The sequence below is a fragment of the Podarcis gaigeae genome (genome assembly GCF_964106915.1).
Source record: "Podarcis gaigeae genome assembly, chromosome: 3".
Classification (NCBI taxonomy): Eukaryota; Metazoa; Chordata; class Lepidosauria; order Squamata; family Lacertidae; genus Podarcis; species Podarcis gaigeae.
Genome location: NC_139680.1, coordinates 49,729,934 through 49,757,444, shown reverse-complemented (window position 1 = coordinate 49,757,444; position 27,511 = coordinate 49,729,934). Strand labels below are relative to the sequence as shown.

The 27,511-nt window shown below is 39.6% G+C and overlaps 1 protein-coding gene and 2 long non-coding RNA genes across 3 annotated transcripts in view; 1 reads left to right on the top strand and 2 right to left on the bottom strand.

Moving 5' to 3' along the window:
• Positions 1 to 19,028, top strand: part of PDSS2 (decaprenyl diphosphate synthase subunit 2) — a 76,084-nt gene extending 57,056 nt beyond the window's left edge. The window contains exons 5-8 of the mRNA XM_083731426.1: positions 5,179 to 5,352; positions 6,603 to 6,734; positions 8,169 to 8,204; positions 17,998 to 19,028. Of these exons, the coding sequence (XP_083587552.1) occupies positions 5,179 to 5,352; positions 6,603 to 6,734; positions 8,169 to 8,204; positions 17,998 to 18,156 (501 nt within the window). The 3' untranslated portion in view covers positions 18,157 to 19,028. The remainder of the gene's footprint in view (positions 1 to 5,178; positions 5,353 to 6,602; positions 6,735 to 8,168; positions 8,205 to 17,997) is intronic.
• Positions 2,820 to 5,172, bottom strand: LOC310841056. The gene is made up of 2 exons (XR_014562307.1): positions 3,704 to 5,172; positions 2,820 to 3,672 (listed from the first exon to the last, which is right to left on the bottom strand). It is a non-coding gene; the product is annotated as an uncharacterized lncRNA (long non-coding RNA).
• On the bottom strand, positions 8,212 to 27,045 carry LOC310841041. The gene is made up of 4 exons (XR_014562287.1): positions 26,361 to 27,045; positions 26,050 to 26,131; positions 19,619 to 19,713; positions 8,212 to 11,679 (listed from the first exon to the last, which is right to left on the bottom strand). It is a non-coding gene; the product is annotated as an uncharacterized lncRNA (long non-coding RNA).
• Between the last annotated feature and the right edge of the window lie 466 nt (positions 27,046 to 27,511).

Below are 27,511 nucleotides of genomic sequence, written 5' to 3'. Positions count from 1 at the left end.
CCAATAAAATATGTCCTGTCATGTTCAACAAGCAGTAAGACATCTGCTAAGTGAGACATCAATCACATGCAAGATGCTTGCAGGGTAACTGTTGTTGCTGCCGAAGACTCATAATTTTATTGGCTTCTTTCCTACCCAGATGGGAAAATAAAGATTGTTGAATCATCTCACTTATAGCTGAAACAGTGAGTGATCCAAATGGCAATTTTTTAAGTCTGTGCATTGTTCTGATTTAGATTTAACTGATGTTTATAGTGCCAAGTGGTACATGCAACACACTGCAGTTTATCAGAATTAAAATGTAGGAATATAGCAGTCCATGCGTATCATTTTGAAGTCCTTGAAGAATTGTACCTTTTTCTCTGTAGCCTTGAAGAGAATAATATATTTGCATATGAGTCCCAGTAGTTGCATTTCACTGGGATAAATTAAGATAGTTGGGTTGGGATTATGAAGGCACATGAAACTGGGATACGTAAATATTTAAAGTTATCTCCAGCTGACAGTAACTAACTGTTGTGAATTGTTGGCAAGTATTGCAAGCCATGATTAAGGATCATGAGTAAGCTGTGGCTTTTAATCAGGGATATCCAAGTGATCTTAGCAGCATACCTAGATTCATTTTAAGTAGGCTTAGCAGCAGTAACGCATCACAAAACCAAGTAAAGGAGTTAAATAGAAGTTGAGAAATAGAGGCAGGAGGAGCCACCCTTCCCTGCTCCCAGGTCCTAAACAAGGGGAGGGAAACCTTATCTGGCCATTGGGCCAGATGCTTATCTCTCCACTTCCTGGCAAATTTGACAAGTGGGTGAGGCCATCCACCTATCAATCAATTGACATCACACATTGAAGTTCCAATTGCTGGGTCTTCAAAGCAGGTGCAGAGAGGTGTGGAAACACTTTTGCTGCTTGCAAACAGTTTTCAACAGACCCCATGCTCCTGTGGCTCAAGTGTGTGTGTGTGTGTGTGTGTGTGTGTGTGTGTGTGTAAGCAAGCCTTTTATAAAAGGGAAAAGTCCTGGGAAAAGGCAGTGCTTTCAAAGGGCAGCTTTTTTCTTCCCTTCCCAGTCGAATGCTTTCAGATATCCTATACATCCCTGTTTGAGGCTCATATGGGATGAGGGTGTCTGAAACCTCTTTGCAAATGAGAGTAGTTTGGTGTGTCAGCAGTGAGCTCACCAGCTGATGGTGGTATGCAGAAAAGTTTGGTGGAGTGACCCTCCTGGCCCACAGGTTGCGGGTTCCCCACACCTCTTCTAAACCCTTGTTCCAATATTTAATCCGAATGAGACCATGTTGGCTATGACTTAAACATATATTTAGATTATATTTTAGAATGCTCTTTCATGCTCTTTGCCATCATACTGCCACCTTTTAAAAATCCTTCTCGGTAGCCAAAAATGTACCCCGTGAGTTCCTCACCCCAGTTGGGATATCTTTCTTTCTTCCTTCCTTTCTTCTTTCCTTTCCTCTTCCCTTTCCCCTTCCCTTTCCCCTTCCCTTTCCTTTCCTTTTTCCTTTCCTCTTTCCTTTCCTTTCAAATAGGTATGTGGTTTGATAATGTAACTCTGAAATGTCAGAGTTGCCGCAATATACTTAACATGGATTCCGGGGAAAGTCAGCCATGCTCTCCATTTCTAAATGCATTTTGTAGAAAGAATTTCCAATGGAATTTATTTCTAAATACAGTAATGTGCTTAGGATCCATATAGTACTCTGTAAGAGGTCTCTGCAGATTATGAGTAGGTTTTGCATAGGCCAGCACTGGAAAGTAGCACCATCCATTATAAATTATTCCACTCATGCCGCTTCCTCATGTGCAGTCCCACAGCTGGGTGTGTACATGCATGAATTAAGCAATCATTCAGACTGACTAATCACATTGGTCTTTTACAACCAGCTATCACTTTGCAAAGAGGAAGGGTGCGGATCGCATAGATCAGCATCTTCTCTCAAGTTGTTTGCCCCACCTGTCTAAATCTCCCTTGCAACAAACACTGGTGTAAGATTTCACTGAGAGAAAGTGGCTTCAAGCTCTTGTATGTGTGTGCATGCACAGGTCTCTGTTGACAGAACCTTATCATTGCCTCCCCAGGCTGAGGTGTGTGAGTGTTCCATACCCAGCAATGGCATTTGGGATGAATGGCCTTTTACTCCAGTAGGCTGTTTTAAAAACTGAAGCATACAGACGTTGTTATAACTGCGGTTCCCAAATCTGTTGCTAGTTTTTAATTTCACAAACCTCACCAAAAGAATTAAGATGAAACACAGAGCAACATGAGCATTTTAGGTATTTTATGTAAAAACGAATGATTTGTGTTGTGTATTATCATTGCTACTTATCATTTGAAAAATCAAGTCATATAAACTTGTGGCACAATCTTAAAATTGCCTTTGTTAGCAAAGGATGCTAAGGATAGAGCATCCCAACTGCTGTGCTAGTATTGCCCTTGTGCTGGCATTCCAGACTGATGCACTGGTGCAGGTGTTTGACCAAATGTGGCATCATGTGAAAATATACATTCCACTACAGAGAGGGGCTTACTTAGGCAGGAGCCCCATTGAAATGATATGTTCTGAACGAAGCTGTGCCTGGTAGATTTGCACCCATTGTTCTTTGTATTTTGGAAGCCACAGCCTTTCAATAAAACTGCAGATTGCTCATATTTAGTCTGCTGGCCTTGCTTAGGTTGCCCAAATAAGTCATAGCATAGATATAAATGTAGAAATTGAAAATAAATGTGTACCTCGCTTGAGAACCAGTGAGCTCCCTTCAACCCATCCCTGTCAGGTTCCTTTGTAGATTTTTTTTATATATATACTAATTTTATGCTTCTTATCTCTGCATTAATGAGGGCTGGGATTTAGTGGAATTTAAGTGGAATAATACTAAATCACATTTCTGAGCTGGCTATCATGTTAATTGTCCATCATGCTTTTAGCTTTTTTCCTTCTTTTAATCTGAGGAAGTTTGGTCCCAAATGCAGTCACCAGTTCTTCAACATTTCATCTTTGGAGCTTATTTTGAATAGAATTGACAGTGGCCAAATAACTGGACTTGTTGTTTGGGTGCCTTTTCTTATCTCTCCTTGTCATTCTGGAAATCCAGGAAATTTGCAAAAGAAATGTTGTTTTAGTAAACACAACTGTCAGATGAGACATAGCTGAAGTTTTCATCTTGATTTTGTCATCACATATATAGCTATAAACATGTGGTTTCTCTTGCCTTCTTCTCTCTCCCCCCCTTCCTCCCCCCCTCCTTCATGCAAGTTAATGGTGTATTTGAAAGCAATGAATTTTGATACAATGTTCAGTAAGTTGGCTTTGCAGAATTGTACTACTTTTCCCATCAGTCTCATATTATCTCCTCCCTTGCAACCCAGCACTCCTTGGCAATAGCCACAAGGGAGGAAGATTAGAGCTGAATGGAGGGATTTTATTTCATTTGTTACCAATTTCATGACAGATAATACCTTGCTAGAAAATTATGGTGTCATGCAGATTTAGTTCTTACTTGTTTCTAAGTAATTTAATTGAAGAAATTGACAGGAACAGGATTGTTTAGATGACATAGGTCTTTTTCTACAATCTCTTTTTTTGTTTGGATTTTTTAAATCCACCTTCTGGTTCAACCTCAAGGCAATGACAAAATGCATCCTAGGTTTTAGTAACCTTGTAGCCGTTTATCCTAGGTTTTAGTAACCTTGTAGCTGTTTATCCATACAGCCTTAAATTTCTTATCCTCTTCAAGGTGGCTAAGAGACAAGGAAGACAAGTCACAAAAGGACTATGGTGCTATCGTACGTAAAGTTCCTCCCAACACAAAAAAGGAGAATTCTTTGGTTCACAAAATGGATGGGGGTGGCTGCCATGGGGAGCATGGCATAATGCAAAATTAGAAAGAAAACCACTCCTGACAAATTTATGTTTATGCTGTGCTGGGAAGACAGCTTTGATTTGCTGGTCCTGATTATGGAGATCTATTTCTCCTACCCGCCACCCCCACATGGGCATGCACACACTAGTGCTGTTCCTGTCAGGAGCATTCCTTAGTACCTGGAAAATAGACAAGGTAGCAACACTACTCTCATTACACAGCAGTTGCTTTGAATGTATCTGCACATTTTGCCCCATAACTTACTTTCTAGCAGGCCTAAAAGGTAAAGATAAAGAGACCCCTGACCATTAGGTCCAGTCGTGACTGACTCTGGGGTTGTGGCGCTCATCTCGCTTTATTGGCTGAGGGAGCCAGCGTATAGCTTCTGGTTCATGTGGCTAGCATGACTAAGCCACTTCTGGCGAACAAGAGCAGCACACAGAAACGCCGTTTAACTTCCCGCCGGAGTGGTACCTATTTTTCTACTTGCATTTTGACATGCTTTTGAACTGCTAGGTTGGCAGGAGCAGGGACCAAGCAACGGGAGCTAACCCCGTCACGGGAATTCGAACCACAAACCTTCTGATCGGCAAGTCCTAGGCTCTGTGGTTTAACCCACAGCGCCACCTGCATCCCATTCTAGCAGGGCTAGAGACTTGCTTTTTTAAGAAGCTGGTGGGCCAATGAAATTAAGGCAGCCTAATTTCTGTGTCTTGAAGCTCCAGCAATTCCTTCTCCTCTGGAAAACAAAGGATTGCAAGAGGAGAGTCACTGAGAAGAGAGTTGCTTAATCCTTCCTCCACTCACCACTTCTCCTCTAACTCCCTGTCTCCACGGCTGCTTTTTCGCAGTCATAGTTCCAGAGTCACTTTTGCAAATCTTTTGCTTTTAATTTTTATGTTGCTGTTGGGTAAAACGTTCATTTCATTACATAAACTTAGATTAGCAGTTTGGTAATTAGTTGCTGGTGGTTAAAATACAATGACTTTATAATTCAAATATACAGATATATAAAGAAATCACATTTCGTTTGTGGGTTAAATGGAATCAGTTGTGAAAGAAAATATATTCAGTTAATAATGGGCACCAATAGCATGTGCATAGATAATATAAAAGCTACAAGTTGTTCAAATCTTTTGGTTTCTATAATTTCCATCAACTTCTTAAGATGGAAGATGACTGCAGCATGTACTGCTTCACCTGCCATATGAAGGTCTCTTGTAAAGTAGATGGTCTCACTGTTGTGTTTAATAATACCTCGATTTAGAGCATATTCTACTCACTCTTTCTTGCATTTCTAGGGAAATGGTCTCACAGATGACATTGGGATATCAACGTGGAAGGAGCAAGTTTTCCTATCCCATAGTGCCTTGCTGGCAAAAAGCTGCCAAGCTGCAATGGAATTGGCAAAACATGATGCAAGGATCCAGAATATGGCATTTAAGTATGGAAAGCACATGTCTATGAGTCATAAGGTATGCCCTTCCTTTTACTACAGTAGCTGAAAAGCTGATAAAATGAACAAGAACCATACGTATCTTTTCTTTCTGTCATAGCTTTGTAGTCAGCAGGTGCAGGTTTTGGTTGCTGCTGCTGCTGCTATCTATCTATCTATCTATATATATATACACACACACACACATATATACATATACACACACACACACACACACACACACACGTAAATTGTAGGCATAAAAGCTATTCACTTAACCAGCCCCTATCAGTGGACATCCATGTATACAATAGGGCTTCCCCCCCAATTCTGTGCCTGCATTCCCTACCTCCTGAAATTGGCTAGGGAGGGGGATGGTAAGAACAGCATGCAGGGGAGAAGAGGGGGCTCAGAATAATTAAGAAATTGCTGCATAACACCCAAACTAATTACAGCCTCAGTTAAAGGTAGCACTGAAGAGGAAAATATTCCACGCTTGCCTAAGCACCTGTACAGGTGGGGCAAGGAACAAGTCAACAGGAAGTTTCACAGTTCTGGGGCCATCGCACAGAAGTCCCAATTTCTTGTGTGTGCCAGCCAGCTGAACTGATTTTAATGGTGCACACTGAAAGAACCCTGAAGAGCTAATTCTACTATTGAATGCATGTTCTGTTGATTTCACTGGGATTTAAGCATGCCCGAGTTTTGCACCAGTAGTGTGTCATTTTTCCTTTCATAACAATGCATTGTAAAAAGCTAGGTCACAAGCATGACCAAGAAACAACTCAGGGTAGGGTTGTGCACATAGGAGCAGGCCACATTCTTAATGGTTGGGTTACCAGAGTCAGGGAGCAGTCTTAAACCCCTAACTCTGGTATCTGCAGTTGTACTTCTTTCTCCCTTATTATCAAATAATTTCTGTTAGCTGCTATTGGGAAAGTAAAGTGCTGAATTTGGCACACACTTGTGGTGGTTTGGCATGCTTTGACAGAGTTCCCACAGTACAGGGCATTTGTATGCACATGCACAGACACAGAATCTTCCAATATGCTTAAAAAACTGTACTGTAGTTGGAGACTCTGGTAATATTAATTGGATTTGAACCAACGGGGCAGGAATAGCCTGATAAATCCTTAATAGTGTGTGTTGGTTGAAGGATTTTTGTATGGCCAAGCATACAAAATATATATAAGACTCTGCACACACGTGGGATGTCAGTCACTGATGAAGTGAATTAGCTGTGAAGAACTACTTTTATTTTACAAACTATTTTGATCCTCCTTCTTACAGCTAAATGTCGACATTCAGCCATTTTTGAATGAAAGTTCTAATGATTCTGTGGCCTTCAGTTTAAATTCTGCTCCTGTAGTCTTGCATCAAGATCTCATTGGAAGAGAAGCCTGGATTAAGCAGATTGAAGAGGTAGGCAAATAGCACTGTTCATATATTTAGTCATCATTTGCTTAGCACAAGAGGAATGAGTCTCTAGCTCATGTGAATCTCTCTTTTCTTCTGCTGGAGCCACAAGAAGTTCAAAAGCTTTAGCTTCTGTTTGTGTTTAACCATAAGTTGTTGCTTTGCCCAGACCAACAAACTTCTTAGTGTTAAACTATGGTTTGTTTGGAATGAGTCCCAAACCATAGTTAGCATTAATCATAGTTTGATAGTTCAGACAAAATGTCAAATCATTGTTAAGCACAGTGGGAAGCAAAAGCTTTCAAACTTTTACACAGCCATGCCTAGGAGAGGTGGGGAACACATACGTTTTTCTTGTTCCTGTCACACTAAACTGTGTTTTTAGTATAACATCGGATTTTGCCATTCCGTGATACAAGTGAATGTGGCATAAGTGTCTGTGTATTCGTCCAACATACGGGTACCAAACCAACATGCATAAAATGAAAATATTATTCTGTTTCTGTGTATTTACAACTTAAATTCAATAAAAATAAAGTGTTGGTACCAAGAAATGAAGATTACAATAAAAATACTATGACACTTAAGGGAACCAGATTATCAAAATTTGTAGTATTAGACACCGCTGAGCATGACACTGCTCTGCTTTGTATTCTGTAGGGATTTTATTAAAACATGCAAGCATTATCTGTCACTAAAACAAATAAAATAACAGTTTTAGTTTTTCAACAACTAATTACTTCTAAGCACAGAGCAAAGAGAAGGCAGAGGGAAGGAACTGCTCATGCATATATGATTACAACTCAAAACACAGCTGGATGGACTAATTTTAGGCCTACTAGCTTTGATATGCTCTCTGATGTTGTGATTGTTATCCCTTCTCAAGCTGCTATCTTGATACAAATCCATATCTATTCTAATGAATACGTTCTTTGGTCAGTGTATGCTTTATTAAATTCAGTGCAGCTTACTCCCAACTAAGCAGGGTTATGACTGCAGACTTAGTTCCTTATAATCTTTCCACACAGTCATCACAGAGAAGCCCTTTTCTCACAGGCACAGGAAACAGTTCAGTCAGTACAGTGCCCTCCAGACGTTGTGGACTATAAGTTCCCTCAGCCCCAGCAAGCATAGCCAATGGCCAAAATGGTCTAAAAAAACTGAAGAGTACCTGGTTGAGAAAGGCTGAACGAGAATAACAGTTGATTGAACCAGTTCACTGGTGCGCTTGGCATTCTCTCTGCAACTGCCTTCGATAGCCCATCTGTGTGTCTTATTTTAGATGAAATATGTTTGTTTTCCATTGTTTAGTTTGAAATCTGCAGTCTCAGAATTATAATCTCATAGACAATGACACAAATTTTAAAGCATGCGGTCTTAGAATTATAATACCTTAGACAATAAAACAGATTTTAACTTTTATCCTTGTATTGTTTTCAGGCTCAAGTTAAAGGAAACTTAATAGACTATACAAAGGTAAGTAAATGCTTAAAAACCATGCCTTATTTTTAGAAGTTCCATATCTCTCTCTCTCTCTCTCTCTCTCTCTCTCTCTCTCTCTAAAATGGCTTTAGTCAAGTCTGTGCATGTGTATGCAGTGTTTAGTTGGCCCAGTAACATCTTATGCATGATGGAGTAGATCTCATCATTTCCTTTATTTTATTTGTTAATTATTTTCATCCTGCTTTTCAACCAAAAAAAAATGGTCTTGCATAGTAGCCCACTGCAATTATGATACAATAAATGCTGGTATATGCATACAAAATACGATGCCAGTGTTGCCAATAAGTGCTTGTATTCTAAAATAGTACCCCCATCCCAGTACTAAAATGCCCATTTCAGCTACTACAGTCATTTGCTCACAAGTAGTTAATCAGTCTGTTTATACTTCAGTCCTGTATTCTGGAGTATGGCTATCACACGCAGACAAATTATTGATCCAGTATGATGATTATAGATGACTTGTTCCAGAGAGGGGGGAAAGTCATTTCCCTCAGTACTCAGTGACTAAAGAAGCATTAGAAGAGGACCATTGGGGTTAGATGCATGTGAATTTGGATCAGTGCTAGAAATTCCTCCTTTGAAGAAGAGAATGTCCACTGCAGCAGCTCCTGTTGATACTTTCGCCTGATAAGACATCAGAAGGGACAGCACAGCTGGATATAGTCATATTTAAGGAAACAGCTAATAATTCTTGTGTGCATGCTTGTGTGACATTTGCTAGAGTCCCAACTAGAGTCCAGATCTCTCAGACTCTGCCATATATCTCTCCTTCCGTCATTTAAAAATTTGCACTGTAGTTAGCACATTCCTCACACCACAATGTAGCCCCCCCACTCAAAAAAAGCCTCCTAACAACAACAAAAATCACCACTGTATGCCTGGGGTGCATGTCGCAAATGTCTATTTTGTATTGGCAAGGCATTGTTTGGGGACTAGAATAGCAGTCAGTCTCTCTGTTTTGACTTGCTTGGAAAAGGCAAAGCAAGATTATTCTTCACAGAGCACTGCAACCTAGTTTTGTGTGTCTTGACTGGTTTCATGCTGCTAATCTCATACATGATGCTATAATTTATTGTAAAGCTAAAAACGAGTTCCTTGCATAATTCAAATCAGGGAAGCATTTGTGCAGGTGACTACTGAAGGCAGATATTTGATAATAACAAACATCAATAGCCCTTTTGATATCTAAAAAGCCTATTCCAAAACTATTCTTTTGAGGAGTCAGATCTTTATATTCCATAATATAGTTATCTGCATCTGAGCTGCCAGATGATAAACAGTATAACTTGTGCAGCCAATGTAGCAGATGGCTTATCTAAGCACCCTCCTGAAAGGCCTTTTGGGCATCACAGAATTATGTACATCAGTATAACCCTCTGTATATGGAACAATGTTTTTTTAAAAATAAATGTATTGCTATGAGAGTTTTATACGAAGAGATTAATATATTTTTCTGATTGGCACCGTCACATCTTTTAAAGAAAAAAACCAATCTTACTGAAACTTCCTTCTTTAGCATTTAAATTTTCTAGTTTTGCATCTTGTGAGCAATGTGAAGATAGTGGGTATAATTTGCTCAGGAACTTTGCATTATAATACAAAAGTTAGGTTGCTTGAAGACTCATCAGGTTAGAATATCAGTGCAGTTCTATGTGTTGCCATGAATAACGGCATCATAGTATACCCAAAAAAGATAGATAAAATATAGCAGTTAAAATTAATGACTGTCCAGCTGCCATTTAAAAAGAGGAAAGTTGAATGTGTAGAGCCGTAAACACCAATCTGATCTATAGCAACTAATTATGAAGCAGTAATGGGGGAAAGTAAACCTCTTAGCTACAAAATGTATTGGCTCTATCTCAAGGTAACATTTTGGTAGTCTAAATATCAGCAAAGTAGATGGTTCCTCACAGGAGAAAACAAATTTAGAAAATCTAGTACATAACATGGCAAACACTTAATGCATTAGTTAGTTCCTTGACCACAAATCAATTTAAGTTTTCTTCTTCTCTTTTTTTAGAAAGTTATGAGGTTAAATATAGGATGCCTTGTAAGAAAAGGACAGCCAGTTTTATGTATAGAAAGTGAAAAGCAGGTTGTGAGTGAGACAGGGAATTCCCAGTAGGAGCAGGGAGACTTACTGGGATGCTTGGGCTGTGGGGTTTTATGTATGGAGTGTGAAGTGGTTGCATGGGAAGCTGTGGATGGCTGGAATGCAGTGAGTGCATTTGATAGATTGTTCCTGTGTGGGGTTTGCTTTGCTGAGTTTCATAGGTGCCAAGGCTGGAATATATTTGCCCTGGTGATTCAGGTATTCAGGTATGGTAATGGGGAAATGCTTTGGAGCGCTAAATGAAATAGTGCTGATGAGTGAAAGTTGTGGTGGGGCGGGGAGGAATAGATTTGCAAAGGGAAGGAGAACTAGCTGTTCGTCTTTGCTGTCCTTTTCACAGTTTGGGTAAATACTACAGGAGCCCCTGCTTGAAGTATCCTCTGTGGTGGAACCTAAAGAGAATCAGAAGGCCTTCCTCAGCAGTGCTCTGAAATTCTCTTCAAAACCTCCTAAACACTTTGATAGGAATCACTACCCCCACCTCACAAGTTTGAAAAAAATTACATTCAGAAATGGAAAATATATTCTATGCAGCAAATAAGGGAACCCCCAGAATAGTTATTGACCATGCAGAGTTGCAGAAAGGCTACGTGAAATGAGGAATTGGGCCTCAGAGCAGGGGTGAGAGAACTCTTTTTCTGTGAGGGTTGCATTTCCTTGTGGGTCACCTGTGTGGGGCTGACAGTAGTGGGCAATATGAGCTTGTGGTGGGTGGGGCCAATGCAAGCAGTACATGGAACACCTCTTTGCTCTCTCTGGCAAACCATTTTCTCACTTTCCTCTTTAGGCAAGCATCTTGAGGAGTTTGATTTTAGTCATGACTTAGTGGACAGCTGTCATTACACTTTTATGCTGCTATCTTAGTCTAGTTGATTTTAGTTTTTTATTGTATTCCACTGCCTTATGTCAGCAATCTTGGGTTATTTAAAAATGAGGCAGGATATAAATAAATAGATAAAAGTACAACGTATCTCAGTTCAAGGACATTTAGAGAGAGCCATTACGGAACAGAATATCTCAAGTTTCTAAGGAACATTGAGTTACAAGATCTGTAGCTGGCCCTTAGCTTCCCTTCTGAATATGACCATTTCTAAAGGATTCATCTGTGATGATTGCCTACCACCTCTTTAAAAGCAATCTCTCTAACCTATACACCATTTGAGAGAATAATTTATGTCCTTTTACCTTCAGCAAAACATCAGCAGCTTGCTGCACAATTGGAGCACCTGCTAATATCAGAAATGTGCATAAAAACAAACACACATTTGCAGTATTAAGTTTCTGTTCTTACCTTGCTCCACTTACTTTGTTCCATCCTGTATAGTGTGGTTGGCTCTAAAAGAAATGCTTAATTAATGTTGCACTGTACATGCATATCATAAAAACCTATTTTCCCCTGAAGTATACTGCTAAGTAATGTGGGAAATAATTTTTTTATGAATGGGGACATGAGCACTAAAGTACCATGCCTTGCTAAGAATTGAGTTCATCCTCAAATATACATAATTAATTCACTTAAGTTACATGTTTAGATAAGAACAACCATTCATTATATATAAGTGTAATTGCCTACATAAAATAGATGGATCTTGCAGCCAGCTTCTAGTTCTCAAGTTACTTTCATGTCATTTAGAGTAATTTTTTTACTTGCAGGAATTTTTTTCTTTCCTGCCTTTTAATTTTATATATAGCCTTCAACAGGAATGTGTGTTCAATGTTTCTAAGAGCTTCCATATGTAATGATCATATAATTATCAGTTATGGTTTCATAGACCCAGTTCACACATAATGCTAAGCCAAACCATGACTAAGTATGAACAAGCAAATGTGTGGATTCTCAGAGTGAAGATTACAGCTGCTACCCTGCTCCTTCTGTTGCTGCGCTACCCAAGACTAAACCATGGTTTGACTTAAAGTTATGTCTGAACTAGGTCTTGTGTTATTTGTCTTGCAGGCAAAGCACAAACTATAGCCAGTGTTTCTTCTTTGCTTTATTGCTCATGCTTTGTCTGGGGGAGAAAAAGCACACGCCTGGCTTCAGACATAACACTGAGCCAAACCATGGCTTACTTTCCAAGCAGCTCAGCAGTAGCAGGACTAGAGGAGGAGCACAACAGACAAAATCTTTGCTTAGGAAACCCACACTTCTGCTTGTACATTGTAAGTCATTGTTTGGCTTAGCATTATGTGCAAAATTGGGCATTTCCCCTGGGGTTCATTTAAAGTTGGAGGAGTTAAGTAGCGGGGAGCCCTGGCAGGATAATTGAGTCATCTTCTTCTTCTAACCTGTCCCAGTAGTCACTTCAGGGTAACTGGTGTGTAAACAAACTTAGAAGCATTGCCTGTTTTGCAAAAGCTTCAGTAGATAAGGGACACATGGCCTCACTAACAGAGCTGTGAGACATTCTCCATTTGCACATATTCTGTACATTTAATACCTAGTACACAGGGCATAAATATGTTACTTCAGGCATAGGCAAGCTCTGGCCCTCCAGATGTTTGGGACTACAATTCCCATCATCCCTAGCTAACAGGACCAGTGGTCAGGGATGATGGGAATTGTAGTCCCAAACATCTGGAGGGCCGGAGTTTTCCTGTGCCTGTGTTACTTGATACTCTGATAACTCCTGATGCACAGCAGTACACCCGTGTATTGTAGACTACTGAGCTAGGACTGGGTGGGAGACACGGGCTTGAATACCTACTAAGCCATGAAGTTCACTGAGCAACGTTGGGCCATTATTGTCTTTCAGCTTGACTCATTTAACTGCTGTGAGAATAAAATAGGGGAGTGGAACCATGTATGCCACTTTGAGCTCTTTGGAGAAAGACATGATATAAAACATAATAAATAAATATCCCCTCCATTGTATCTTGACAGGTTAGGGAAAGCAACCAATCACATCAGTGCAAGATGATGGTGCGCTTCTCCATTAGTGAGGCAGAGGGTTCATATAGTGCATGATTCAGATGAAATTAAGCATTTTATATTCACCTATTTCAACAGTAAAGTTAAGCACATTCTTAACATTTTCCAGTTGAATCAGTGGGATTAAAATGTATCTAACTTTTGGCCTGGTCATACTTGTAAACAAATCCAGAAATACAGTGGTACCTTGGGTTACAGACACTTCAGGCTACAGAGTCCACTAACCCAGAAATAGTACCTCGGGTTAAGAACTTTGCTTCAGGATGAGAATAGAAATCGCAAGGCGGCAGTGGGAGGTCCCATTAGCTAAAGTGGCACCTCGGGTTAAAAACAGTTTCAGGTTAAGAACGGACCTTCAGAACGAATTAAATTCTTAACCTGAGGTACCACTGTAGATTGTTTTTTCCTTTTCTGTTATGCAGGGCTAGAGTGATGAAATTATGATTGTTGATAGCAAATGTTTTCTAATGCACACAGTGCCCACTGATCTAAATTAGACCATCTAGAAGCCCATCTGATTCCCCTATGAAAGAAGATTGCACAATAACAGGCTTTGGTGGGTCATCCCCATAGATAGGCTGAACTCTTCAGCCAGTTTGCCTCTTGGTACTCCAAAGGAAACGGGTTGTGGATTAATATTTTGAAATTATACTCCAGATTAAAATTACAATGTGTAATTATTAGAATTAGAAAATCATAAATTAATTCTGCTTGGAGATCTGAATGGAGTACCCTGTCCAGAACTAGACAGAAATGGGAAAAAGAGGAAACCGAACCAAGGGAAACTCCCTAAATCATTCAGTAATCTCCAAGAAAATCTGGATTTAATTGACATTTGGAGGCACAAAAACCCAGTAATGAAACAATTCACGTACTTCTCAGAACCACATCAGAGTTGGGGCAGGATTGATCAGATATGGGTCTCAAGAGAGTTATCAACAAGATCATTAAAGTGTGAAATACAACCCAGAACCCTCTCCGACCACAACCCAATAGTTTTGGAAATAAAATGTAAGTCAGCAGGCCCGTATAGATGGAGACTGAACGAATATTTACTCGAAAATGAGGAGATAATTGAAAAGGCTAAGGCTACCCTTAAAGAATATTTCGATATGAATCTGAATAAAGAAACAAAAATTGATGTTGTATGGGACGCCAGTAAGGCGGTCCTAAGAGGATTTTTTATTCAACAAAATACATACAGAAAGAAATTAAGAGATTTAAAGAAGGAAGAAATAGTTAAACAACTGAGGGAATGTGAGAAAAATCTAATAGTGAACCCTAGAGAGGAAAGGACCAAACAAATTTCCAAAACGCTGCAGACGCAATATTCGATATTAATAAGCCAAGAGGTAGAATGGAGAATTAGATCAATGAAGCAAAAGTATTTTGAATCGGCGAACAAGACAGGACGGTTACTGGCGTGGCAACTTAGAAAAAGGAAAAAACAGAATGTGATCAATAAAATTAAATCAGAAGAACAAATACTTGAGGACCCTGGTGAAATAGAGGAGAGGTTTCTTCAATTTTATGAAAATCTGTATAAAAAAGAAAAGGAAGACATGGAAGAAATAGATAAGTACTTGGAAAGGAACAGAAGAGAACAGCTGATGGATGAGGAGAAAAGTTATTTAAACAAACCCATAACGGTTGATGAAATTAAGGAGACAATTAAGAGGATGAAACCAGGGAGAGCACCAGGCCCTGATGGACTATCCCAAAAGTACTACAAAGTGTTAGAAGAACTTCTGACACCGATCCTTTGTAAAGTAATGAATAATATTTTGCAAGAAGGTCCGGTGCCGGATTCTTGGAGGGAGGCGTACATCACCTTAATCCCCAAATCAGAACTTGATAAGCTGGACATAAGCAATTACAGGCCGATATCACTACTCAATAATGACTATAAAGTATTTGCAGGAATAATGGCAAATAGGCTTAAGAATTATCTATTGAAATCCATTCACAAAGACCAAGCAGGATTTCTTCCCAACAGGTATTTAAAGGACAACATAAGACATATAATAAATATTATCGAATACCTAGAACTTAAGATCGATATCCCAGCAGCTCTAATTTTTCTTGATGCCAAAAAAGCATTTGACAATGTGTCATGGAGGTTTCTACTAAAAGGTTTGGAGAGAGTTGGTATAGAGGGCCCCTTCTTGGAAGGTATAAAAGCGATATACGCAGAACAAAAGGCCAAACTGATCATCAATAATAATTTAACTAGGTCATTTGAGATATCGAAGGGCACAAGACAGGGGTGCCCTCTATCCCCCCTCCTATTTATTATGGTATTGGAAGTGATTACAAACAAGATCAGAGAAACCTCCGAAATAAAGGGAATTAGATTAGGGGATAAAGAATACAAACTAAAAGCCTACGCCGATGATTTGGTGATATCGCTAGGTGACCCAGTAGTTAGCATCGGTAAAGTTATGGAGGTGCTTGAGGAGTTTGGAAGTCTGTCCGGCTTCAGAATAAACAAAGTTAAAACCAAAATGTTGACAAAGAACTTAACTGAAGAGCAAAGAAACCTATTAGAGTCGAAAACGGGAATTAAGGCGGTGAAAAAGGTGAAATATTTGGGTATTTGGATCTCCACAAAAAATATAAACTTAGTAGAGGACAATTACACAAGGATTTGGAAAGAGATCAAAAAAGATATGGACACCTGGGGGAGGCTTAGATTGTCCTGGTCGGGCAGAATGGCCGCAGTCAAAATGAGTATTCTCCCAAGACTGCTGTTCCTATTTCAGAACATTCCCGTGATAAGGGGCATGACATCGTTCAAAGACTGGCAGAGAACCCTGTCCAGATTCATTTGGCAGGGTAAGAGAGCAAGGATTAAGTTTAGATTACTTACGGATCGCAGTGATAGGGGAGGATTTGCTGTTCCCAATCTGAAATTATATTATGAAGCCGCGTCTCTGTGTTGGATCAAAGACTGGATTGCTTTGAAAAATGCAGATTTATTGGACCTGGAGGGGTTCAATGCTAGATTTGGCTGGCACGCGTACCTATGGCAAGATAAGGAGAGGACCCACAAAGGTTTCTCCAATCACATAATTAGAGGTGCGCTACTTGAGGTATGGAACAGAAATAAGAAACTCCTAGAGAAAGGCACCCCATGGTGGTTATCCCCAGTTGACATTTTAGCAACTAAAAAGCCTAATATGGAAGGACAAAGATGGACCTATGAGGACCTATTAGTAAAATCAGAAAAAGGGTGGAAGCTTAAACCCTATGAAGAACTGAAGGATAAATTAACAACTTGGCTGCAATTCTACCAAATCAACTCCCTATGGAACGAGCATAAAAAAACAGGGATGAGCGAGAAAAAATCCAGATTTCAGGTGGAAATAATAGAAGGAAACTCCAAACTCCTATCTAAAATGTATAGTCAATTATTGGATTAGGACATGAAAGATGAGGAGGTTAAGGAGGTTATGACCAAATGGGCTATAGATCTTAGATATAATCTGGACTTTGATAGGTGGGAGAAACTCTGGAATAAGGACATAAAATTCACAGCATGCGTTGACCTCCGAGAGAACTTACAAAAAATGATGTACAGGTGGTACCTTACCCCTGTGAAACTAGGAAAGATGTACAGGACGGGGGATAAAACCTGCTGGAAGTGCAAGGTAAAAGAAGGAGACTTCCACCACATGTGGTGGACCTGTGAAAAGGTAAAAGGGTTCTGGGGACTTATTTATGACGAACTAAAAAAAATTATGAGATACACCTTCCCCAAAAAACCTGAAGCCTTTCTATTAGGGATGATCGGGAGGGAGATTAGGCAGGAGGATCATACTATGTTCCAATATGCAACGGCAGCGGCCAGGATACTGCTGGCACAGAACTGGAAAACTCCTAATATTCCATCTATTAGAGATTGGCAATCCAAGTTATTTGATTATATAGAGTTAGCAAGGATGACACAGAGGATTAGGCAGCAGAAAAATGCAAAATTTATAAATGACTGGAGTAAATTTCTCACATATATGGAATCAAACTTAGGAAATATCAAAATTACAGTAGGTGATGTATAATGTTTGAGAGGTGTAAACAAAGGAGATAAGAACCACCCCGCAGGAAGATGACGTGGGACCACAACTCAGACCGTTCTGAAGGGAAGTCAATCGCTGTGGGTGATGGGTGGGTGTGTTGTTTTTGTTGCTTTTTGTATGTTTCTTTTTTTTCTTTTTTTTGTGTGTGTGTGTTTGGCTTTTTTTTCTGTATGAGAAATAATTTAATAATTTAATAAAAAGATTTTAAAAAAATACAATGTGTAAACAGAACAATATACACTATGCTGTAGTCTGCACAACATGAAAGTAAATGCACATATTAATCTACTTACTTGTGATGAAATTCAGTTAAAAATGCATATTAATGAATTTATTATAAGTACAAGTTTATTTGTTGGGCTTATTCCCATTAGGCAAGAATTGTACACATGACTAGTTGAGAGCCTTCTGCTGCAGTTACATTAGTCTTTGAAAGGTGCATCTTGAATTATCAATAAATGAAAGAACAATTAAATTGATTAGGGTTGTTTCATCGAATAGTGGATTCCATTTTTTTGTCAGTCATTTAACGAGACTGTCCTTTGAAGCTCAGGTCATGAAAATACAGAATCCATAATGTTTTCTTAGCATTCTGCATATAGTTATTTCTGTCAAAACTGATGATATTGTGCATGTGTTTTCTCACAGTTGCAAGATGCAATCAAGGCTGGCAAAGGTGTGACTTCAGCTATTGACCTATGTCGTTACCATGGAAACAGAGCACTGGAGGCTCTGGAGTGCTTCCCTCCCTCGGAGGCCAGATCTGCTTTAGAAAACATTGTTTATGCTGTGACAAGATTTTCATGATCTACAATTGGGAAAAGGAGCCACTTTCTGTTTGCGCTAATGAGCAGAACAGATAATAGTGGAGAGCGTCAAGATCTGCCATTGCTCCGCATCTAAATGTGTCAGTGGCTTTAAAAAATGTGTTTCTGTTCCACTCACCACATTCCCAAACTAACACATACCCTTCGGAACTGCTACAAACAAAATTAGGGAAAAAAGGTCAAACAGTTTTCACTTGTCATGCCAGAAGCACACTTGAGGCTGCACTGGTAGCAATAATTAATGAGACTCGCTTCTGTGACCTCAGCAAATGGACAGGAAATAAGTCCTTATTGATTGGACATAGCCAGGGATGGCGCCAGTGTGGTGGCCTGTGGTTTTCCTGCACTAGAGAAGACAGAGGGGGGCCCTGAAGCTGCAGGTGTCGGGAGAAATGCTTTCTAAATCTGCCAGAGAGAGGGCTGTTTAAAACCAGAATTAATGTACCAATTTATCAACATGAAGGGCAGCTCGATGAATTAGCAGGGGAAAGGAGGGAATCTTTTATCTGACTACATGCCGCTATGTCTCCTCACACTGTTTCGTTATGTATTTACATATAAAATTACCCTTTGCCTAATGCATTGTGTGTTTGAAAGAGTTGCTGAGAGCGCGCATCAGGTATGGTAAGAGCTTTGTAATATTTATGTCGTTCTGCAGAAAAGAATAATTTTGAATGTGCTGTTTGTATAGTCTTCAATTTGGTTCAGTGGGTGGGGTTTTAAACTTCCAGGGTAATATATTTGCCTTCTGTATAAGATGCCACTTATTTCAGAAAACACAGGTACTACATTTTCCTTGATTTACTGAACATTTTGTTTTAATTCACGCCAAATAAATGCTTCTTCATACAACTCTGTGTCAATTCTATGCCATAAAGAAGTAAAGGATCGTTCTTCTCCCTCCCCCTACCCCCTTCTGTACAGGATTTCATTCCCTGAATAGATGTATATTACATGAGAAGTTTTTTAACCTTACTGTGTCAGATGTTAAAGTCCAATTACAGAGAGAATACAAGGTATATCAGAAGCCTGCAATCTGACACTGTCTCTATTTTGTTCATAGGAGATGATTTTTGTGGTTTGCATGCTTGCAATCTGAGAACATCGTTGACAAGAAGGCTGAGTTTACATAAATGATCCAGATTGAGACTCAGCTACCTTTCTTCCTTCTGTGGTGTAATTACAGCCCAATCTGGAGACAGCTAGCACAGCAAACAGATTTCATTACATTGCTCTCTCCCTCTCAAACACTAAGTGGAGTTATTTCAGTTAACTTCTTCACACACACACACACACACACACACACACACTAAAGTGAAGTGTCGCAAACCTTCTATATAATGGGCCAGTATGTGATTCTCAGAGGACTTTAAAAAAGCTTAACATGATTTATGTATTTTGATACCTTAAATTTTAGCACTACAAAAACATTGCTGGCTTACTGTAATTCAGTTTTGTACTTAGATGAAAATGTAGATGAAACCAGTTGAATTCTCAAGCCATTATGTTCTTGATATACTCTTGAACAACATTCAGTCTGGAAAAAGAGGACATCCGGGGTTATAAATGTATTTTCCATTTCAAAGAGAATGTTGTTGTTGAAACTATGTCAGAAACAGGGCTTCAAGTTGGCTTGTTTCAAATAACCCATACTTAGGGTGGGATTCACCTAACAAACCCTGTCAATGGAACCCCTGCGTAAGGGCTTCTACAATGGAACCTGCCCCCTCTTCCACCCACACACCCAAAATTGGCTGGGGGGCAGGTCAGGAGAACCCCCAGAACAGCACATGGAAAGAAGGCAATTGTTCCCTCTGGCGAGCTGAAATACATGCACAGATGGAACGTTTGTAATAGCAATGTTGAATTCCACCCTTAATGTTAACCACCATTTGGCAGTTCAGACGAAATGGCAAACTTGTCTCCTTCCAACCGCACGAGGAGGAGGAGAAGGAGAAGAAAAATGGAGAGGCAAGACTTAAGCCTAAAGCTTCACCTATGCTCATTAGCATCATGCTAGACTATTACTTAGGTTAGGGATGAGGAACCTCAAAGGCCAAGTTACAACACAACTCCAGAAAATGACCGAGTCCTGCTCTTGGCAACTAACATCAACAGTATTTATAATCTTATTAGTGCAAAAATGAGCTGGAACCCAATATATACGCAATAAACTATTTCTAAAGGGTACAGCTCAAGAACTCTTGGGACTAAGTGGTGCAGCCTTACTTATGTAAGGGCTGAATTGTGGCACCTACCTGAGCATTTCTGGCAAGCGTCTTGATTTAGACATCATTTTAGCTTGCATGACACCTTTTAAAAATAACCAGCAAATATATTTCTGAAGTCGAAAAGTTTGCTCCGAATTTGGACCCCAAACCTCACATATGCAAGTACAATTGTATCTGATGGTGAGTTCTATGTAAACACGGTTATCTAACAACTTCATGGTGGATGAAGTGCATGATTTTCCACTAATGATTTCATTGCACCTATTTAATTGTTCCCCTTGATTCTGGTGCAACCCAATTCTACAACACACTCTTAAGCAATATATTTACTAGATGGGCAAAGGATGCTTCATCCTAGCAAGCAAACCTTTTACATCAACTAGTGGCTTGTTAAACAAGTCTACAAAATGATAAGGCTGTTACAGGAGATATACCTGTTGGATCGTGCAGAAGTTTCTGAGAGATTAAGCTCATGTGTGTGCATTAGCAGGATATTTCACTGAAGCACTGAACAAAAACATTGCCACCTGAACTATGCAAGACTGCAGATACCAATATATTAAAATATACTGGGGGGTTTTGCTACAGCTTGTTACTATTGTTTTTTAAAGTTTAGGATTGCAGTTTAAGCCACTATAGTAAAATTGCATATGATACGTATTTTTACAAACTATTCCAGTCAAAGCTGTTTTGACTTCTGACAAAAATGATGTGACTTTAAATAACTGAAGACTATTAATAGGCCTTGACAAGAGGTGTACATATACAAAATATATTGCATTTCTTAATTTGGAGCTACCTGACTTGGTAGTTCTTAGTACCTTTAAGTGTGTTTTTTTAACCTAACATTTCTCAGTATAAAGTATGACATTAAAAAGTGAAAGGCTTGATCCTTTAGCGGTTGGTCCTATTAAGTGATTAGAAAAATATTCCAGTTCTTTGGTAGGTAATCATGGGATTTTTAGAAGTGCTTTTCTGTTACATTAAAGGCACAGAAATCACACACACACACACACACACACACACACACACACACACCCAATTCACCACTTGAACTCAAGGTAGCCTCTTTCAAGAAACATTATCAGGAGGTTCTGGTGGTTCTGTCAGGATTGTTGAGTGACTTTACACAAACCACTCAATCTCCTGGTCTGTACTTTTCAATCTGTAATATTAAGATAAATTATAATTTATGTGTAGAGATATAGAGAAAACCTGATTTATTAATGCAGAATGTTTTGTGAGCTGCAGAGGTAACAAAAATGCAGTTTTTTACAGCTTGTAAATAAAATATACATTCTTGGTTACCACAAGTAAGTGCTGTTTTTTTAGAATCAGAGGTGCTGCAGCTCACCATGAAAGCCTCCCTCGTTCTCTTAGAATGGCAATGACACCTACCTGAAAAGTGCCGGAACTGAGTTCCGGTGAGTTCCTGCTAAAGAAAAGCCCTGGTTATTACTGCAAAGCGACTTTCTCCAATCTAAGAATGTGTTGGTGAGTGAGAACAACTGCCACAAACCTTCAAACTATTTGTTCCAGCATTTGTAATATGTCAGTGTTTTCAACCTCTGTAAGAGCTTGTTTCCCTCACAGACAGACATAACTTCTACCATCTTATCTTACATAGGGCACTGTAGACTTCACATCCTCTGTTACCACTGATAAATGGAGAGGATCCTGGTGTCTTATTGCACAGAGAAGAGTAGATAGGCACAAGGACTTTACGACTCCAACAGTAACACATCACATGTATGAAGATTTTTTGCTGATCCTCAAGGATATCAACAATAATGTACAGAACCTCTACAGCAGAAAGAAAGATGACACAGGTAGTCCAAAAATCTTTCATTACAAAAAAAAATCTGCAGACATTTTATTCTACTGAAAATCTCCACGTATTGTCCATAACATCTTCCTCAATTCATTTTTTCCCCCTGTAGGTGCATTTGTATAGTAGTTTACTTTGTGGTCAAACCTAGTGCAGTTAGTGAAGCATAAAAATACCTGCCATCTAAATGAAGAAGCAAGTTTTACAAACCAGCCGAATTAGACCCACCTCCTTCAGTTTTTTGAAAAGTTAGTGTTACTCCTAGCATACCCAGGTTTTATAGTACCTTTTCCCTTCAAATTATCTTAAGTTCTTGCTCAACTACTGTCTAAAATCACTGTAACCCTTTTCATTAGTCAGAAGAGTACTTTGGCTCCCCCATGTGTAAGAGATTCTTACACTTCTATGAAGCTCTGAATCCTCCATTTAATAATGGATTGAATCAGTGTTTTTAAAAAATGCCTGTGATGGAAGAGAGTTGATTCCTCTCATCCATAAAATAAAATGAATGCATGTTTTAAACTTCTAATATTTTCTTTTAAATCAAAAGGTATAAAAGTTTAGTGACAAATGGTGAAAACACATTATTATTTAAAGTGTGCATGATAGAATTGTTGGCCTTTGATTAAATATTCTGTGAACACCTTTCAACTTTCTTTAAAAAAGTTTTTCTTAATACAGTTTAGGGCAGCCTTTACCAACCTGGTGCTCCCCAGGTGCTTTAAACTTACAGCAGTGTGCTGGCGTCCTGATGGGAGTTGCAACCCAAAACATGGGGAGGACATCAGGTTAGTGAAGGTAAATTTAGAGGCTCTATTGTTTTTCAAATGAATATTTTATTTCCTAACAACCTTTTGGCAACAATATTATTAAAAACATAATGGTGTTAAGAAAACATTTTTGCAGTGCAGTATTAACTTGATGATAGGAAAGTTATTTGCCTAACCAAAAATGTGGAATAGAAAAATGTAAGTCAGACCTAAAGATGCTAAAGTAATCCTTTACATCCTTAATATAGAGAAACCAGTGCTCTCCTTGCTTATTTGCTAGTCACCGGACAGTTCCCTATCATTTGCCTAGCACTTTCATTTATGTACACCCAAACTGAGCTTGGGCCAAGAGAGCTGTCAATGCTGCCTCATTACTCCCCCAAAGCTACTCCTGGCTTGTCAGTTGAATTTGCTACCAACTACCTATTGTTTTCAGGGACACGTTTGGCGCTGTGGATTAAACCACAGACCCTAGTGCTTGCCAATCAGAAGGTCGGCGGTTCGAATCCCCGTGACGGGGTGAGCTCCCGTTGCTCGGTCCCTGCTCCTGCCAACCTAGCAGTTCGTAAACACGAAGTGCAAGTAGATAAATAGGTACCGCTCCAGCGGGAAGGTAAGCAGCATTTCCGTGCATAGCTCTGGTTCGCCAGAAGCAGCTTAGTCATGCTGGCCACATGACCCAGAAAAACTGTCTGCGGACAAACGTTGGCTCCCTTGGCCAGTAAAGCAAGATGAGCGCCGCAACCCCAGTCATCCGTGACGGGACCTAATGGTCAGGGGTCCCTTTACCTTTACCTATTTATTTTTTTAAAAAAAACAAGGCCTTGGGGACTTTTTGCCTCTCCTCCAGTGTGCTCCCCAAATCTGCTCTGGAGGGTCTGGGGAACCCCCAGAACAGCATTGGGGGGGGAGGGGAGATTGCTCAGGAAAGCGGAAATGCTTGTGCTGACAGAACAGACTCCTTCACGCTACTATTAAGAAAACCCCAATAAACTGAATGACCTCTACTTTTCACCTAGCTCCAGGATTCCACTGTTTTATATTTTGAGAAACAGAGAAATTTACTTGTGGGAGTTTCTGTACAAAATGAATGCGAAATGAACTATGATTTCAGTGAAAAATCTCCCAATTTCAACATGGTTTGAAAAACTCTTCATTCCTCGCTTTTGCTCATCAGAGACCATTTTCTCTCCCCACATACACAGACATCCACATCCACTATTTATAACCTAGTTCAAAAATGCTGGCATGCAGCAGTGGAAGGTGTGCATTTCATATGTAAATCAGCGGCAATAATTTTGTACAATTACTTCGTTGTTTGCATCATTATGATCAACAGCAGCATAACAAAGTGCTTGAAACAAAGGATGTTACCGAAATGTGGTTTTGTCTTGGCAAATCTACTCTCCACGTTTTAGCTAATAAAGCAGTTTATTCATAGATGACAGAAATATATAGGCTGTGTTCACCAGCACTTTCAGAATACAGTTTAAACTTGTTGCATTAGCATCCCAATCCTAAATGTTTATGCCTGATGTTTCAGCATCTCTGCCTGAAATGGTGGATCAACAAGTATACGATTATGTAAGATCAGCTGCCCAACCCGCACTTGCACTTCAGGCATGAATAGATGAGAAACACAATAATCTTATATGAAGTAATAGTGAACTCAGTTATCTGTGAATACTTTAGTAGCCAAAACAACACCATCTACATACAGTATCTGCAGGCTTACAAAAATACCAAAGATTTGCAGAAGTACCACATTTAAAAAAAAAATCAACAACCTTTAGGGAATTAAAAAGCAGGAATAGGAAATAGAATGGAGTGTCCTGGATAAGGGTCAGGCTAACTGGATCTCTGAACAGGCTACACCTGTAGGAACTAGAATAAAGGGGGCTGGATCAAATAAGAATATCCTGGTATGTGTAGGGAGATTTGAAGGATGTTGTATTTGGATTTCACAAACCAGTGGGGTTTTGTTTTTTTCTTTTACTCCTGGAGACAAAGGTGAAGGGTAGAACTTGTTGGTCACAGCAGTGATTGGCAGAAAAGATGTAACAGAATAGACTCCTGAATTACAGGAAATTTAGGAATCTGCCTGTTGGTGATGCAGGATTGCTGGGCTACAGCTTTGGATTCTGGCCTGCAGAAAAAATACTAGTAGGTCTCAGCCCCACCTTGACCTAAGGACTGGCCTCTTATGATAGAGGCAAATGAGGGTATGTGAAAGATGATCTGTTGTCACAGTAAGGTAAAAGGTAAAGGTACCCCTGCCCGTACGGGCCAGTCTTGACAGACTCTGGGGTTGTGCGCCCATCTCACTTAAGAGGCCAGGGGCCAGCGCTGTCCGGAGACACTTCCGGGTCACGTGGCCAGCGTGACATCGCTGCTCTGGCGAGCCAGAGCCGCACACGGAAACGCCGTTTACCTTCCCGCTGGTAAGCGGTCCCTATTTATCTACTTGCACCCGGAGGTGCTTTCGAACTGCTAGGTTGGCAGGCGCTCACAATCATTCTGACTTTTATGCACCAATATCCAGGCTATAAGCCTAGCAAGAACATGCTACTCGATCCCACATTAAATGAAGGGGAAATGGAAATATAAGTATTAATCTTATGGGGTAGTTTTTGCATGTTATTTACTGCAATAAGATTATTAAATCTGTGCAGACTGCATTTTATTGATTGCATTGGTACCAGTCTCAGGCTTTCAAATTAAATAAACTGTTACTTCTAAAGGTCCGTGGGACCATTGCTTGTTCCAGATCATAAATCTTGCATTTCCCTCTGTGAATTTTAATTACAACTAGAAGGAAAGCAGACACCCCCCAATTAAGTGGGAGGTGTTTCTTAAAAGCATCAAATAGTAACTTCTGAATCAAAGGCATGAAAATGGAAACTGAAAACACTGCAAAGCACACCCAAATGTTTTTGTTTCATATATGAACAAGTGTGCAAAACTTATTATGCATAATCTATTTGAAATTGCAGTGCTTTTTATTCCTTTTTCAATCAAAATTGGTAGAGGAACGGTATACTCACATTCCAGGATGGGTAGCTGAGGCCTGCAGGGTCCCTTCTGGGCTTGGGTCCCCTAATGGGAACAGTGCCTGAGGCCAACACTCTAGAGAAAGAAATGAGGTGGAGTTCAAATTGGCAAATGTTTTCTCATTTCTGAAGCAGAGTCTGGTTTGCACACTTTTGCTTTTCTTTACTTTAAAAATGTGTTTTTGCTAAACATAATGTAAAGCATTTCAGGTAAGCAAATAAGACTGCAGAACTAAATACCAAATCATTTAACTCTTTAATTACATATATGATTAACGGGGCAAAGGCAGGTGGGATTCCTTTACCTTGAATAGCTCTCATGTGGAAGGCAGCGTTCCTGCCAGTAGTTTGTTACACAGGGGTGAAAGAAACTGCAACAGCTGTTGGAATTCTGCCAATAATTTCTGCCAGTTGGGATATTAGTATTTTAAGGCAAAAGTAGATCAAGACTTACCCAAGTTTACATTGTGATCATAAAAGTGCTTGCTGTTCAATGTTTTCCAAACATATGCAAACCAGTTTGCCTGGTCATATTCAGCCAATTTGACTATTAAGCCATCATGCATATGAGAGATGTTAGCAGATTTTTCTTCCGTATGCTAGTCCAAACTAATGTGAATGTGCCTAGGAATAACTTTCTGCACTTTTATCAAAACCCATGGATACACTAATAGCAGAGTTTGCTCAAAGTATAGCACAGTTGCTTCTAAAACCATTTAAGTCACCCGATTCCTTTCCTGAGAAAGTTCAGGCACAAGGACCGGCCCTACATCTTCTATTGTGAAAACAGATACATTCAGTTTCACCACAAATACATTCAGCTTCACCACAATCTCCTTTCACTTATTCGCCAAACTTCTGGCTTCCTTATACAAAGGTCTAAACAACCAGTGGGCTGGTCTGCTTCTAATGTATTTAAAAATAATAATTTTGTTGGTGTTTTTCTGTTTTTATCAATGTGCTCCTCAAATTCTCTTTCTCCCATCCCCATCCCTTATTGTCTGCTTGTACAGTGGTACCTTGGGTTAAGTACTTAATTCGTTCTGGAGGTCTGTTCTTAACCTGAAGCACCACTTTAGCTAATGGGGCCTCCTGCTGCCACTGGAGCACAATTTCTGTTCTTATCCTGAAGCAAAGTTCTTAACCCGAGGTACTATTTCTGGGTTACCGGAGTCTGTAACCTGAAGTGTATGTAACCCGAGGTACCACTGTATTTGTCAGAAATTGTGTTTCTTCTGTTTACTTTTGGATAATATGTCCATTTTCGAAAGGAAACCTTGGGTGATATTCAACGAAGTTACCGTACTTGGAATAGACCCCCTGAAATTAATGAACATCACTAAGTTAACTTCATTAATTTCAGTGAATCTTCTCTTAGTTATAATGCTCATGAAGCATGCCGGCATCCCCTTAGTCCTAAGCAGTACTATTCCTGATCTGTGGTCTACGTTTTAGC